The sequence below is a fragment of the Sander lucioperca genome, chromosome 18 (assembly GCF_008315115.2).
Source record: "Sander lucioperca isolate FBNREF2018 chromosome 18, SLUC_FBN_1.2, whole genome shotgun sequence".
Lineage (NCBI taxonomy): Eukaryota > Metazoa > Chordata > Actinopteri > Perciformes > Percidae > Sander > Sander lucioperca.
The window spans coordinates 29,259,617-29,273,234 of NC_050190.1; the positions used below are offsets into that span (position 1 = coordinate 29,259,617).

General features: G+C 42.0%; 1 protein-coding gene across 3 annotated transcripts in view; it reads right to left on the bottom strand.

The window, feature by feature from the left end:
- The window catches only part of gabrr2a (gamma-aminobutyric acid type A receptor subunit rho2a), a 94,108-nt gene that overhangs the window by 49,817 nt on the left and 30,673 nt on the right, over positions 1-13,618 (bottom strand). For 2 of the 3 annotated variants that reach the window (XR_004895796.1, XM_031321460.2), the window contains exons 1-2: positions 9,404-9,720; positions 5,041-5,147 (exon numbers count right to left, since the gene is read on the bottom strand). Coding sequence is in view for 2 of the 3 variants with exons in the window: in XM_031321460.2 (XP_031177320.1) it covers positions 5,041-5,147; positions 9,404-9,525 (229 nt within the window). In the remaining variant the exon portion in view is untranslated. Of the gene's footprint in view, positions 1-5,040; positions 5,148-9,403; positions 9,721-13,618 lie in introns of those variants that run through there. The other variant, XM_035994993.1, reaches the window with a different exon arrangement.

Sequence of the window (13,618 nt, forward strand, 5' to 3'; positions counted from 1 at the left end):
CCTTAATAAACACTACCACAAATTCCCATGGTCCCAGGATGATAACACCATTTTTTAGATGACCTTCTTACTGATTCTTTGGCATAATTATTAGACCACATTTTCCACCTAAAGGTTGGGTTGGTGACTATTTCCAATAAACACTATTTTATATGTTGTTTGAAATGGTCTTTACACCCCGACAGCAACAAATGACTTATTGGCTCTGAAAAAGCAGCGAAAAAAGATCCGTCATCTGTAGTTGCTGTAATCCTGTAACAACACCCACCAATCACTGCCTCGCGGTCTGCTTGGAAAGAACCAATGAAATGCCTCCTTGCCACGCTGTGCGTACTCTACCCCTCCCATGTTAGAGCCTGAGCTCAAGTTACGTCGTCGGTATGATAATATTAGCTGTTAGCTTAACGGTGAGTAAAACTGCGGTCCTTTCTCCGCTCTGCTCTGAGTGGCGCAGCGGTGCTTGTGTGGGTCGGAGCCCCGAGGAGATACTTTCAAATCTTCCTAGCTTTTCAACATCACCAACCCTGCCTTTAATTATAAGCTCACTTGAGTTAATGAGGCATTGATTCAACCATCAAGATATTTGTCAGGCAAACTTTGTTGAAACGTTTCTTTCTTAAATCGTGTATAGGCAGATTGCCATGAAAATTCCTAAGCATGTTGATGCTGACATAGGGATAAACCCTTAAAATATGCAAAGATTGAAAATTAGAAGGGTGATATAACTTACACCTTCAGCAAACATACAGTACACTGATCCATATTAAAGGAAAAATAGGGTTTATTTCATCTTTGGTTTTATTTTTGAAGCTCTAGCCATCGGTTCGATCAGTTATGATAACATTGTACTCGCCTAAAGCAATCACTGACATTTTGGAACGTAGTGTCATTGCTAAAGATGAATATGACGAAACACAAAACACAAGCCAACCAACAGGTTGTAAACAAGCCCCCAGCTTACATATATTTTGAAAATTTTGAAATTAATGTCAAACATTAAAATTATGACCCAAGCCCGAATTGCAATCAGTTTCAGTTTTACCACCAAAATGAAAGTGGTTTCGATAATCTGGGCAAACTGTCCTATCATCTGAATGCTTGTTTTTCTTGTCTATTCTTCTCAGCGATGTTGCGGGATTTAAAAATCTTGTTAATAACTGCAGTGAGTACATGTTATCATGTTTGATTAAACTGATGCCTTCAGCTACACAAGAAAGACCCACGTTGTAAAAAAGAACAACCCCATAGTTCTTTCTCATTTGGTTTGGAAGTCTTTCTGTAAAGAACCGGTGGAAATAAATTGTGGAATGGTCCAATATGCTTATCGGTGAATCCCAGAAGTACCCGGCGTCCCTGTACACTACGCAGCTACAGCGGATAACCGATTCCATTTCAAAATGACAGCTTGCACCCTTTGCACAAGTTCAGCTGCTTCCTTCTGGAAAGAGGTTTTTAATTCCAAGGTGTAAAACCAAACAATATAAAAACAGCTGTGTCCCAGCTGCAATCACACATGATTAACAAGCTGTAAGAAACATTGCACAATTTGTACAAAATCTTTCTGAAGCCTGCATTTGTGTATATACACAAAATATTTCTGGAGCCTGTATTTGTGTATATAATATCTATTCATTTATCTTTTTTTAGAATATTTTATTCAGTTTTTACTTTTTCAGGTATGTTATGGTGATCAGTGCTTTCGTTGATAAGCATCTTGAATAGCTCTGGAGCATTTTAACTGTTTTATGTATTGTCCCATTGTAAATGTATGTTGTCTGTGGTGTGTCATGGATGCCCTGCACTTTTTATCTGCGCAACACATTTACCTACGGGTACAAATAGAGTAACCTGAACCTTTTTTCTTTATTAAATGCAACTTGATATGCATACTTACCAACATCAAGTCTCTACAACAACAGGTTTATCTTTGGGCTTTGAGTCTGTCATGCTTTTGCCTATGTGGAGGAAGGGGTGGGGTGTGTTGGGAGCATTTTTCAATTTTCAGCCTCTTTCATTCTGATGCGGCTAAGCCAGTAGCTTACTGATCTGTTTTGGTGGAAAAAACATACTTAAGTATTATTTAATATAAAAAAAACAAGCTACAGGTTTAAACACATCTGGAGGGGACATCCCTTTCCAGGGAAACAGGATGGAGTATGAGAGTCAAATACTAATGCGACTAGAGCCGTGTATCCTCGGGACTTTGTGCCTGGACCAGGGCTATTTTTAGTCCCATTTCCACTGTGACCTCCTGCTACATGATCTGCCTTTCTCTGAAGTAGCAATCGCTTTAACAGGGGAGAAGCGGCCTCACTTAATGACGGTTGCATCTTCTGCTGCCAACAAGGTACAACTTCAGAGGAAGGCGAGTCAGAGGAAGATTTATCCCTTTCCCGCTCTATTTCGCAGCAGGGGTTTGGGTGGATCTTAGTATGCAATTCTCTTCATGAAAGCGATCCAACAAGTTTCATTTGATTGCACAAAAGAGACACAAGAGGCATACACTTCTAAGCATATGAACAAAAACAGAGCCGTGAGCTACTTTCTGAAGTATTTTAATGATAAAATACCACTTTAGATTCAACTCATACCTTGAAAAGATACCAAGTATGAAACATCTTGTGAACTGCTGTCTTCGGACCGCACACAGAACAACACCGATGGGATGTTTTATAACTTGGGGAGCAACTTCTTAATGGTTTAGCATCTACCGCACTGAGATATTCATCTTAAAAACCCAGAAGAGGCAATGACATTGTCAGCCTGAATAAAAAGAAGAAGCTTTAGATCTAGTTTTTCTTGCGATCCAGCAGGACAATTAGTCGGTTAATTGCAGTCACAGCAGGTGTAGGCTGAAGATGCTTCATACTTTGAGATGATTCCAGGAAAGGGATGGATACTTTAAGTTGGTACAACATCAAAGAGCCCAACTTATCAGAGGTTCTGACACCCAAGACTATTACGAGACATGAGGGCAGACCGAAGTGCTGACATGCAATTGGTTTTCTTAAGCTTGAGGGAGGACAGGCCACACACACTCAGGTCAACCAAATACAATCTTTCCTCCATCCCTGTCTTCATGCAGGTCGCTTCTAGTTCCAGGCTTCACATCCAACAGGATTAAAGGTTAGTTTAGGCTTCTTTATTACTCCCCGAGGGTAAATTTGTTGTGCAGACAGGGTACAGCAGTCCAGGTAAAACTCAACATCAACTTCATCATAAAACATCATAACAGACACTCTCAAACAAACTTTGCTACAATACAGCCGACCGAAACGGGACAAAGTTCAGCCCAACACATCACTCCCATCGTGTCAAAAAAGTGACGCTTGGTCAGGTGCCTTTGGCGTTTCTTATTGACCCGAAAAGTCTCCTTTAGCGTCATATTTAAACGCGCTTGGTCGGGACTCTTGGCGTCATTTTTTGACGCTCTGGGTCAGGAGGTACGTTTAACTGACATGCAGCACAAGAACGGGAGAGTTGGGTTTAGGAAAAGATGGTGGGTGGGGTTACAAAATGTACGCTTCAATGACACGCGGGACAAGAACGGGACACAAACCCCAGTCTCTTGGGTAGAAGTCCTGTGTTGTTTGACCCATCCACCACCCCAACCAACTTCCGTACGTGGATAATGGTCTTTCATACCACTTGTCTACCGTTGTCGCTCATATTACTACATCATCTTACAGCGTAATGGGTTTCCTCAGGAGGGTGGCTGGCGTCTCCCTTAGAGATAGGGTGAGAAGCTCAGTCATCCGTGAGGAGCTCGGAGTAGAGCCGCTGCTCCTTCGCGTCGAAAGGAGCCAGTTGAGGTGGTTTGGGCATCTGGTAAGGATGCCCCCTGGGACACCTCCCTAGGGAGGTGTTCCAGGCACGTCCAGCTGGGAGGAGGCCTCGGGGAAGACCCAGGACTAGGTGGAGGGATTATATCTCCAACCTGGCCTGGGAACGCCTCGGGATCCCCCAGTCGGAGCTGGTTAATGTGGCTCGGGAAAGGGAAGTTTGGGGTCCCCTGCTGGAGCTGCTACCCCCGCGACCCGTTACCGGATAAGCGGAAGAAGATGAATGAATGAATCTTACAGCGTCGCGGTCGAGCTACTGCTCTGCCCGGTGCGTTCCATACAGATGCTAAAGGCTGATTTTTGTGTCTGTATCTGATGGTGAGAGCCACTGAAGATCTCTAATTGCTATAGATGAGGTGCATCACGCGTTCCAATTTTATTCAATAGCATAATCACTGCAGTTACAAAACTATCTCTATAGAGCTTGGTTCTACCCCTAGAAGCCACATAATGACGGCCAGAGCGGAGTAGCTGTAATTCAGCATGTAAAGGATGGGACCAATCCAAAGAAATTGAGTTGGCCTTGTGCTTAAGATGTATGTTGAGTTAAGACTCACCTATCAGCCTACTAGCCCACTTTATGATTTGGTTGAGGGAGTTTTTGTCCTGCAGGGATAGGCTCCCAAACCAAGACACAATGGAAAAAGACAACCCAGATTCAATTAAGGTTTGATGGAAAAGGGTCAGCGTTGTTACATCGATGTTAAAACTAGACTATTTTCACTTTTTTTTTTGCAGATTGCCTCGCAATTCCTACTAAAGTTTATTTTAGAGTCAATGACCCAATGTCCCAAGAGACTTATAATTGTCTTTCAACACACTCCACATGCTGGCCTTTGATTATTGTAGGATCACGGGTGGGAGCATGCTTTGTAATATCAATAATCATATCCTTTGTTTTGGATATGTTTAGCTCTAAAAAGGAATCATCACACCAACTGATAAAATCATTAACAACTGGGCTATAAAGGGGCACTCCACCAGTTTTTCTTTCTTTCTTTATGATTATTGTTTTGGCAGCTTACAATAAAACTAAGCAATTAGGAAGATGAGATGTGGTTAAAAGATCAAGAAAAAGCTAGTAAGTAGACCTTGTGTCTACTTACTAGCGTGTAATGTGTGTCCATGTGTGAATGTGATCATGAATAAATGTCTGTATGTATACAACAGAAAAAAAATAATATAATTATACACCTACCTCCAAATGCTGGCCTCATGGTGAAGTCGTGATCGTCTACTTTGAGCAGATGCTCTGTCTTTGTTTTGCGAGACTTTGTCACATCTGGAGGCTTCTTTGCCAAGGAGCTAGAAGGAAAATGACATTCACTGTCAGGGGGGTAGGTATGTGACTATTTTTGCATTTGCCAGACCTATATTCACAGCGCTGTGGAGTCAGATCTGGCCACACCACTGACACATTCTGGGATAGGAGAAAAAAAACGCTCTGGGTTGTTTGCATTTCTTTAAAACCAATCACGATCGTCTTGGGCGGCGCTAAGCTCTGGACGCAGCGAGGGTGACTCTGCAAAATAGCCTCAGGAAGGAACTTGTTTTAGTGGAACATTTGCATCTCGCAAAAGAAAATGCTACATACAATATTAAATGAAGTTAACTGTTCACACAATACAGTAACGTGAGCTATTTAAATTAGCTGGATACATAGTTAAACCTCATTGGCTCTTACCAGTGTATCGCCGTGTGTATTTCCTCCGAAGCGATCCCACCAATCTTTTTCAAAACTTGACACTTTGAGCGTGTAGCTTGCTAGCTCAAAGTTGTTTTGACACACATTTTTTTTATCCTGCAAATAAACTGTCATCGATCCAAACTAGTAAGTGACAGACTGTGGTTTGGTTTTGAAGAGATAAAAAGCAACGCACTAACACCGGAGAATATTGATTCAATCTGCCGTGACAACTGAGAACAGGAACTGCATAAATTGGCCGTGTATTTCCAACCCAATTTGTTTTTTCTCTCACCTTCCATGTTCTAGCACATTCACAAAATCTGCATTCCAGACTTCCAAAAAAAGCCCACACATACATAAGATGTCCGCAGCTGAAAGCTCACGCAGAAGCTACTTACCATATTACGGTTGAGAGAATGCAAATGCCTTTTTAGAAACCCTCAATCAACCCTGTGTTCGAGCAAAACAGTCCCACTGACTGCAGACATTCCACTCCTAAAATTGTATTTGTGTCCTTGGTTGGATGGACATTGTGCTGTGATAATTATCAGTATACAGTGTGACTAACTGTGATGGTGGTGGAGCTGTTCAGACCACATGCTGTTAATCACCTCTGAGGAGAGATGGGCTTGACATGGCGGGGCCCTGGCAGAGCTATAACAGACAGATATACGTTTTCTCTGCAAGCGAGCAGAAGAGAAGAGATAAAAGATACAAAATGAAATGAAAATGAAAAAAACTGCCCTCCCTGCCCTCGTGTGTCCAGTTGGGGTTTTATGTATGATGGAATCTCACACATGCTGTGCATCAGACTCTGATATTCCTATTTGTTTCTAAATCAACCACTCAAGAATAGTGAATGACTTAGGGTTATAAGGTTTAGCGTTCATCCAGTCAGAAGAAGTCTGAGTGAGTCACTGTCGCATTCTCCGCTTAAGCACCAAGTATCCAAGTCTTTTCATCTCTCATACAGTCTGGAAGACAATAACTACCTGATGAAAAATAACCTGTTGAAGGTTCTGTTTACCGAAACGTGAAATATCTCGAGTAAAGAGGGCAGTGTGTAGGAGTCTTTTATTCTGTATTGACGACCCATGATCTCCTCCTACGTGCCTGTCGATCTACAGGTCTGCGAAAGCTCTGCTCTTCTTCTTCATGACAAGAATTTGAAACAGATATCAATTCAATCAATATTTAATAGGGTTCAAGCTGTCATTATGCTCTGAAAGAGTTGTTGTGATTCGCTTGCACAGGGATTTTTTTTTATCATGGCTTACACTGTAATTTAACTCATGAGGCCTTTCTTGAGTAGTTTCCAAATTTTATGAAGGAACCGTTGTGTTGGTGGTTTGATTCCAACAAGTGCTCCAAAAAACGTTAAATACGTAACTCCCCTCCAGAACAACACGTGAACATTTTTACGTCATCCGAGGGAGAACAAAGATTTATTGTGAGGAGAGATCACTCGAAGTCAGAATAGTAAGATGTGACCAAAGATCGTCTATTACCGCTCTAAACTGTTCTAAAGAGAATAATGGCATTACTGTTTTGAGTTTTGGCATAAGTTTGGGCCTAGAAATGTAAATAGTTTGTCCTTGATATGAGTTATATTGTTCAATATGTTGATTTTTGCACTGGATGACTCCAAATATATAGGAGAACTGTTTTAGTTTTGTGTAGCATTGCTGTGTGTGTGATATCAATAAATATGACATTATTATTTTGAGTATTGGCATAAGTGAATGTCATGAGGGCAAAAGCGTCTGGACTTTTTTTTGAAAAAATGTAGATATTTTGTCCACTGTATAAGTTATAATGTTTATTTTGTTCACTGTTTGACTCCTAATACATATGAAAACTCATTTGGACAGGAGATTGGCTTAGCTTTTATTGCTGTGTGTGATATCAAAAAGTGAGATTCATGTTGCGTTTTATTTATTCATTTGTCTTTATCGTCCTACAGCCTTTTTTTTTTAACATTCAAGTGATCTCACTGCAGCACACATATTCTAATAGCCCACTTTTTCCTGAAAATGGTGTTCATAGATTGACTGTGGACAACAGGGTTGATGTTTTACAAGCTATTTTAGAAAATAAAACCAGACGGACCAGAGGTTGTCAAAAATCCTTTAGGGCTCAGAGGGCAGGTTATAGAGAGAACAAGAAAATGAAAAGAGCCGAGATGCAACGGCCAAACTTCTGACCAAAGAAAATGTGAAAAAAAGCACCAGATCTGACGTGGAAAAGGTGAGAAGCTGAGTAGACTAGCAAGTAGAACCCACGGATTGAGTAGCGGGCTCAGTTTTAAAGCTAGAGTAAAGATACTCGTATCATTTCATGTCCTAAGGCATCCATTTGCACCATCCATGTCATCCTATCTTATTGGAAAGGGGTTAAATAATGCTCCAAAGCTTTTCCCTGAGCACAATTTTGCAGAGGGAAAATGTGACATTGACATTTAAAAAAAAAAATTGTATTTGAATAATTCTGCATAATGTATGCAAAACAGAGCACTTTGACACTTGACTTGGAAATGGTTGATAAAGACTCCATTGCTGGTACTACAATGGCCAAGCCAGGAGCTTCTTGGTAGAGCTAATGGGTGGGTGGTGGTGCTTGGGGGTGGGGGGGTGTTGTTGAGGAATTATTGGGTCTCTGTAAATTAGAGTGTGGTCTAGACCTACTCTATCTGTAAAGTCTCCTGAGATAACTCCTTTTGTGATTTGACACTATAAACTAAATTGAATTGAGTAGGTGGGTTTGGATGAGGGGCCCAATTTGGAAACTGATGATCTTTAATTCTAATTGGCTGGCCTGCTCCACCCTGCAAAGTTGTTTGGGCTCTATGTCAATGTCATAATTTACACAGCCACAAGAGGTCTTTGTCTGGTAAACATAAACACTTGTTGTTTTAGGCATTTAAACAAATGACGGATGCTGTTGTTTCTTAGGAGAGGACAGTCTCGAACAGTATGGCTACGTCAAAGTGTCCTTCTGAAGCCCAAAGTCCTCCCGATGAGCAAGTCAGTGTCTTGCAGGCAGCTTCACCTCCATCATTGTATGGATGTGCGTAGGTGAATGTTTGGCAGAGCATTCATATAACCGCAGTTCATTAACCACTTAAAATACAATTATTTAAATATTCATGATTGATCCACTCCTTTGTGATAAATTAATCAATACATTTGTTAATAATTTTGTTTCTGAGTGTTACCATAACCACGATTCTGCAAGGATGCCAAAGAGATCCACTTCTGACACACCTCATGAATGCAGTGCACAAAGCTCAGACTTCTCCTGTCACTTTTTACCAAACCAGTAAAGAAAAACATTATTTTACCCCTACAGTGAAATAATACTCAGAAAAATTAAAAGAATGTCAGGAAAGTTACATTTCAAACTTTGCTTTATACCATATCGATAAAACCTAGACTACATTTCACCTACATAATGCATCTGTTCTTTTCCTTTCTTTATTTTTTATTTGACAGGGACAGTGCATATGAATAAACATTTCAGTAAATATGCCAGATTTAGCCAAAAGGCTAGTTTTCATCTGCAGTCTCTGGCCAGATGTTACAATAGGCTCCCTAAAAAGTAAATAAACAACCATCTGCAGGTAATTTGGCTCAATATGAGACTTCTATTGACTTCTGTTTCCTTTGGTAATTGTTAATGTTTTAATTATATTTGTAATTAGGGGAGCATCTTAAAGCCATCATTGCATAGACCCCAGTTAAAGAAGGTCTACATTAACCAGTAATGTGATACATTTAGTGAGCTAATGACAATGAAATTGAAACTATTTATTTTTATCAGCTGGATATTTGGATAAATCTCATCTACATGTGTTTAGGTATTTCTTTTCACTTACGTGCCATGCTTTTGGGTCTCCACGGTGCCGGTCCATCTCCGCACCCGGTGGCCGTGCTTACGGCATTCCCCGCTAACGACCAGGCATAGAAGTAATATCAGAGGTTTGGTCAAATAAGGCATATTGACGGTGCAAATCCACAGGTGAGTCCCTTGAAAGCCCCTCTCAGTCGGTTCATTCCAGCAGGGCTCAGCCGGCAGCGCATAGTTCTCAGCAGAGGATGGATGTGTCCTCGGTCATGGCATCAGGCTCTCTGCCGCGCGACAGCTGCAGGAGAGGAATGTGTTTGTGTGTGCGATGCTGTACACTGTTTGCACTTATCCTTACGAGAGAGAGAGAGAGAGAGAGAGAGAGAAAGGGAGGGAGGGGGAGAGAGAGGAGGCTGAACATCTGTAGCCTACATGCTTCAGGGGGAAAACACCCCCCTACCTACACACACACACACACACACACACACACACACACACACACACACACACACACACACACAGATTATTTGCAGCCTGGCATGACACAACAGGAGAGGCAGATTATTCCTTCCGCTTGTAAATAAAAACCTCATCATAGGAATCACGTTTCACTCCACTCAGGGACATGTTGGAGCGGTTTAAAGACAACCCCCTATTTTCACTTAGTGCAAAGCTGCAGCAAGCGTTTCTGGGGCCGTGAGCAGAATCATCACCACGTCATATTTTAGGATGCGATGGCTGCTGTTGGTTTGATTCCCAGCTCCTTCATTTCATTTTAATCATTTCAATAATTTAAGTGTTGGTTATAGACATTCTTGAACCATGACTTTCAGTTTTATTAAGAATTTGATCAGGGCATATACTGTAGTAGCGAGGATCAGGACAGTGTAATGTAAAATTGAGACAAAATAAAATACAGTGTGTGTTCATGATTTAGGTGTCACCCAGTGCAACTGTGTGGCTTATTGATGTGTTTTTAATGAAGTTCACTCCGAAAGACTGTCGAGTCTCCATCCATCCATCCATCTATCCATCCATCGTCATCAGATTATCCGGGATCAGGTCACGGGGGCAGCAGCTCCAGCAGGGGACTCCAAACTTCCCTTTCCCGAGCCACACAGACTGTCATGTCTGTTTGATTTATTTATTTCTCAATGAAATTCAATTCAAAGGGGCATGAATGGGGCATGAAAGTTCCAATAACAATGTTGCCAAAGCGGGGCGGCCACTAGCTCACCCAGTAAGAGCGTGCGCCCCATGTAGGCTGAGTCCTGCAGCAGCGCGGGTTCGAATCCGACCTGCTGCCCTTTGCTGCGTGTCGTCCCCCATCACTCTCTCCCCCTTTCCTGTCTATCCACTGTCACTGAATAATAAAGGGAAGAAGCCCCCAAAAATAATCTTAAAAAAACAATGTTGCCAAAGCATCAATTTGTTCAAATATTCGGACAGAACACAATAAACAGTACTTACTCTTACCCCATTTCTCCACCAGGCTTTCTGCGCTGCGTTCCGGAGGTACCATGACCCCCGCCAGCAATCACAGCCGTTCAAGTCAATGCTTGATAGTCCACCAGCCGCGTCACGCCGTAGCACGGGGCGTTCCGACAGCTGGGCAGGAAGTGGAACAGCGGGAGTATCCAGTGAATTTACTAAAAGACACCCCCCAATATCGTATACGTCTCCTCTGCGTTATTATAGATCCCACCTGGTTTCTTGGCAAGATCCGCCATATGAAGCAGCCCGATTGGTTGAGGTTAGGCATTGAACTTGAGTAGTTAAGGTTAGGATAGGACGGTTGGTCAGGGGATAGGACCTGAACAAATTAGGTTCCGTTACCTCGTGCGAGCCCCGGCCAATCATAGAGGACAACGCCAGAAGAGAGAAGGCATGGAGTTTAAAGCCAGGAGTGCTTGGAGTGGAAGGTAGATACTAGCTTAATAAACATGTGACTGTTCTTTCAAGTACTTGTACAGTAGAGACAATAAAATCTGTGAGTCAGGCAGGCAAGACGCTCCGCTTTTGAGAGCTTCACTCTTTCACACGGAACTCGCGTGATCTCGTACCATGAAAACACCATTTCGTCAGGCTCCAACCTAATGCGTTTGTGTCTCAACTACCAGCTTACCGAACTAATCATTTTCTGGTGAGGAGCTTTTGGCAGCTACGGCCATGGTTCAGATGGCCTGCCTGTGCTTGAGGCTGAGGAGGACTCTTTTCTACCTCCTGGTATTGAAGATTGCGGTGACCAAGTGGTCTAGTAAGTTTTTCAACAAGTTCGACCTGCTGACAGGCTACTGGTATGTCATGTTATCTAAAAGAGCATGATAGACGCTCATTATTATTATGAGGGTTATATTCAGAGTGATGCCATTTGGTTTGTGGAACGCACCGTCAACCTTTCAACGTCTAATGAACATTGTTGTTGGAAATCTGGAAATTTGTTCTGTGTGTCTGAATAATGCAGTCTTCCACTCGGCTAATTGGAAAGTCCAACTTGACCGCGTTGAAGAGTTGTTTGACCGCTTGGCTCACGCACGTTTAACTGTTAGCTACTGTTACTTATTTGGGCTGTGTGGTAGGGAAAGGCAGAGTGTGTCCGGACTATGCCTTGTCCGCAACAAAGAATGCATTTTTGTAGGAATGTTTCTACCATTGTTTAGCTCCTCAGAAACTTTCGACAAATATCATTGGTCCTCAGAGTTACAAAAAGCTTTCGAGAGCCCAGAACCCAGCCGAGGACCTGCAACACATACACCATACCTGCCAACACTCCCATTTTTCCTGGGTTTCTCCCGTTTTTTAGCCATATCTCCCGGACCCCTCCCAGTTTGTTATTTCTCCCGGGAAATTCCCGTAATTTGCATGGCCCAAACTCTTTTATAAATAACTGGACCAATAGGTTTGTCTAATGTTGACCAGTTGCCAGGTAACCTATAACCCAGTTGCGCAGTTCAAGCTTCGCGGAACGTTCAGAACCAAAAGCAAGCCGATAAAAATGGCAGGTGAAGGCGGTGTTCCCGCAAAGAAATCGAAATATAGCTGTAAATTTCAACAGTGTTGGGCGCAACAATTTACATGCATCTTACCTAGTCATATCGACAACCTCCAGAGAAGAGGCAGATAAGGGCACACAGGCGATTTCATCCTTCATCATGAAAGGACAGATAGAGGCAGAAAACATGATGCAAGCCGGTCGCGTCATGCCCCCACACAAATATCGAAACTATATAAATATTGAAATATCGTACTATTTGAAAACCAAATGTTGGCAGGTATGACATACACACTACACTACAAGGAACCAAGGCAAAGGGCGCTGGGGCTGTCGCATTCTCCCATCCCCCAAAATCTATTTTTTTTGTATCTTTGTGATGGAAATTAATGTTGAAAACTTTACTTAATTGCTAAATAAGTAATACATTAAGTGGAATATTTTGAACCAACTGTATTATTAAAGCTTTATGCTTATATATTTGACCTCCAATCATATGATGAAATATTAGATACTTTTTTTAACTTTCACATTAAATAGCACACATTCAATTACTTCTCTACTTCCCATATTGCCAACACAACACAAACTTATACCACGCAGATGGCAGCAAAGCAAACGTTCCACCTGCAGAGCTGGATGCAGATGTTTCCCAAAGTTAATGACTCACCCAGCAATCACTGACTCAACATCCAATTCCCTTTCATCGCCCACTCAACCAGCACCCACTGTGCAGCCTCCCAGAAATGCAGCTAATCCTGGATTTCCCTGCCAATCGCCCCCTCAATCAGCAACTGCATGATCTGGCTTGTCGCCAACGCTGCCATGGGATGGGATGAATTATGTAAAAACTTTGGTCTGGCATCACCATATTAAAATGGGATTTACCCTTCTGGTTAATTTAGCTGCAAAGCTCCCAGTTCCTCCTGCAGCCATTCTCATGCTGTTGATAGTTTGGTCATGGGTTACTCTGGAGATGAACAAAAGCTCTGTACAGGGCTACACGTTACTCTCCACTGTAACATTCATATCTTAGTTTTAGTTTAGTTTTTATTCTGCAGAATTTCACCAAAACAAACATAACGTAATGTACAGGAGGTTTATTTTAAGTAGGGTTGGGCAATATATCGATCTTATATCGATATAAGATATCGATACTGTTACACAAGACTAGATATTGTCTGAGGTTTTGAGTATCGTTATATCGTGAAATGGCATAAGTTTAGTCTTTTCCTGGTTTTTAAAGGGTGCATT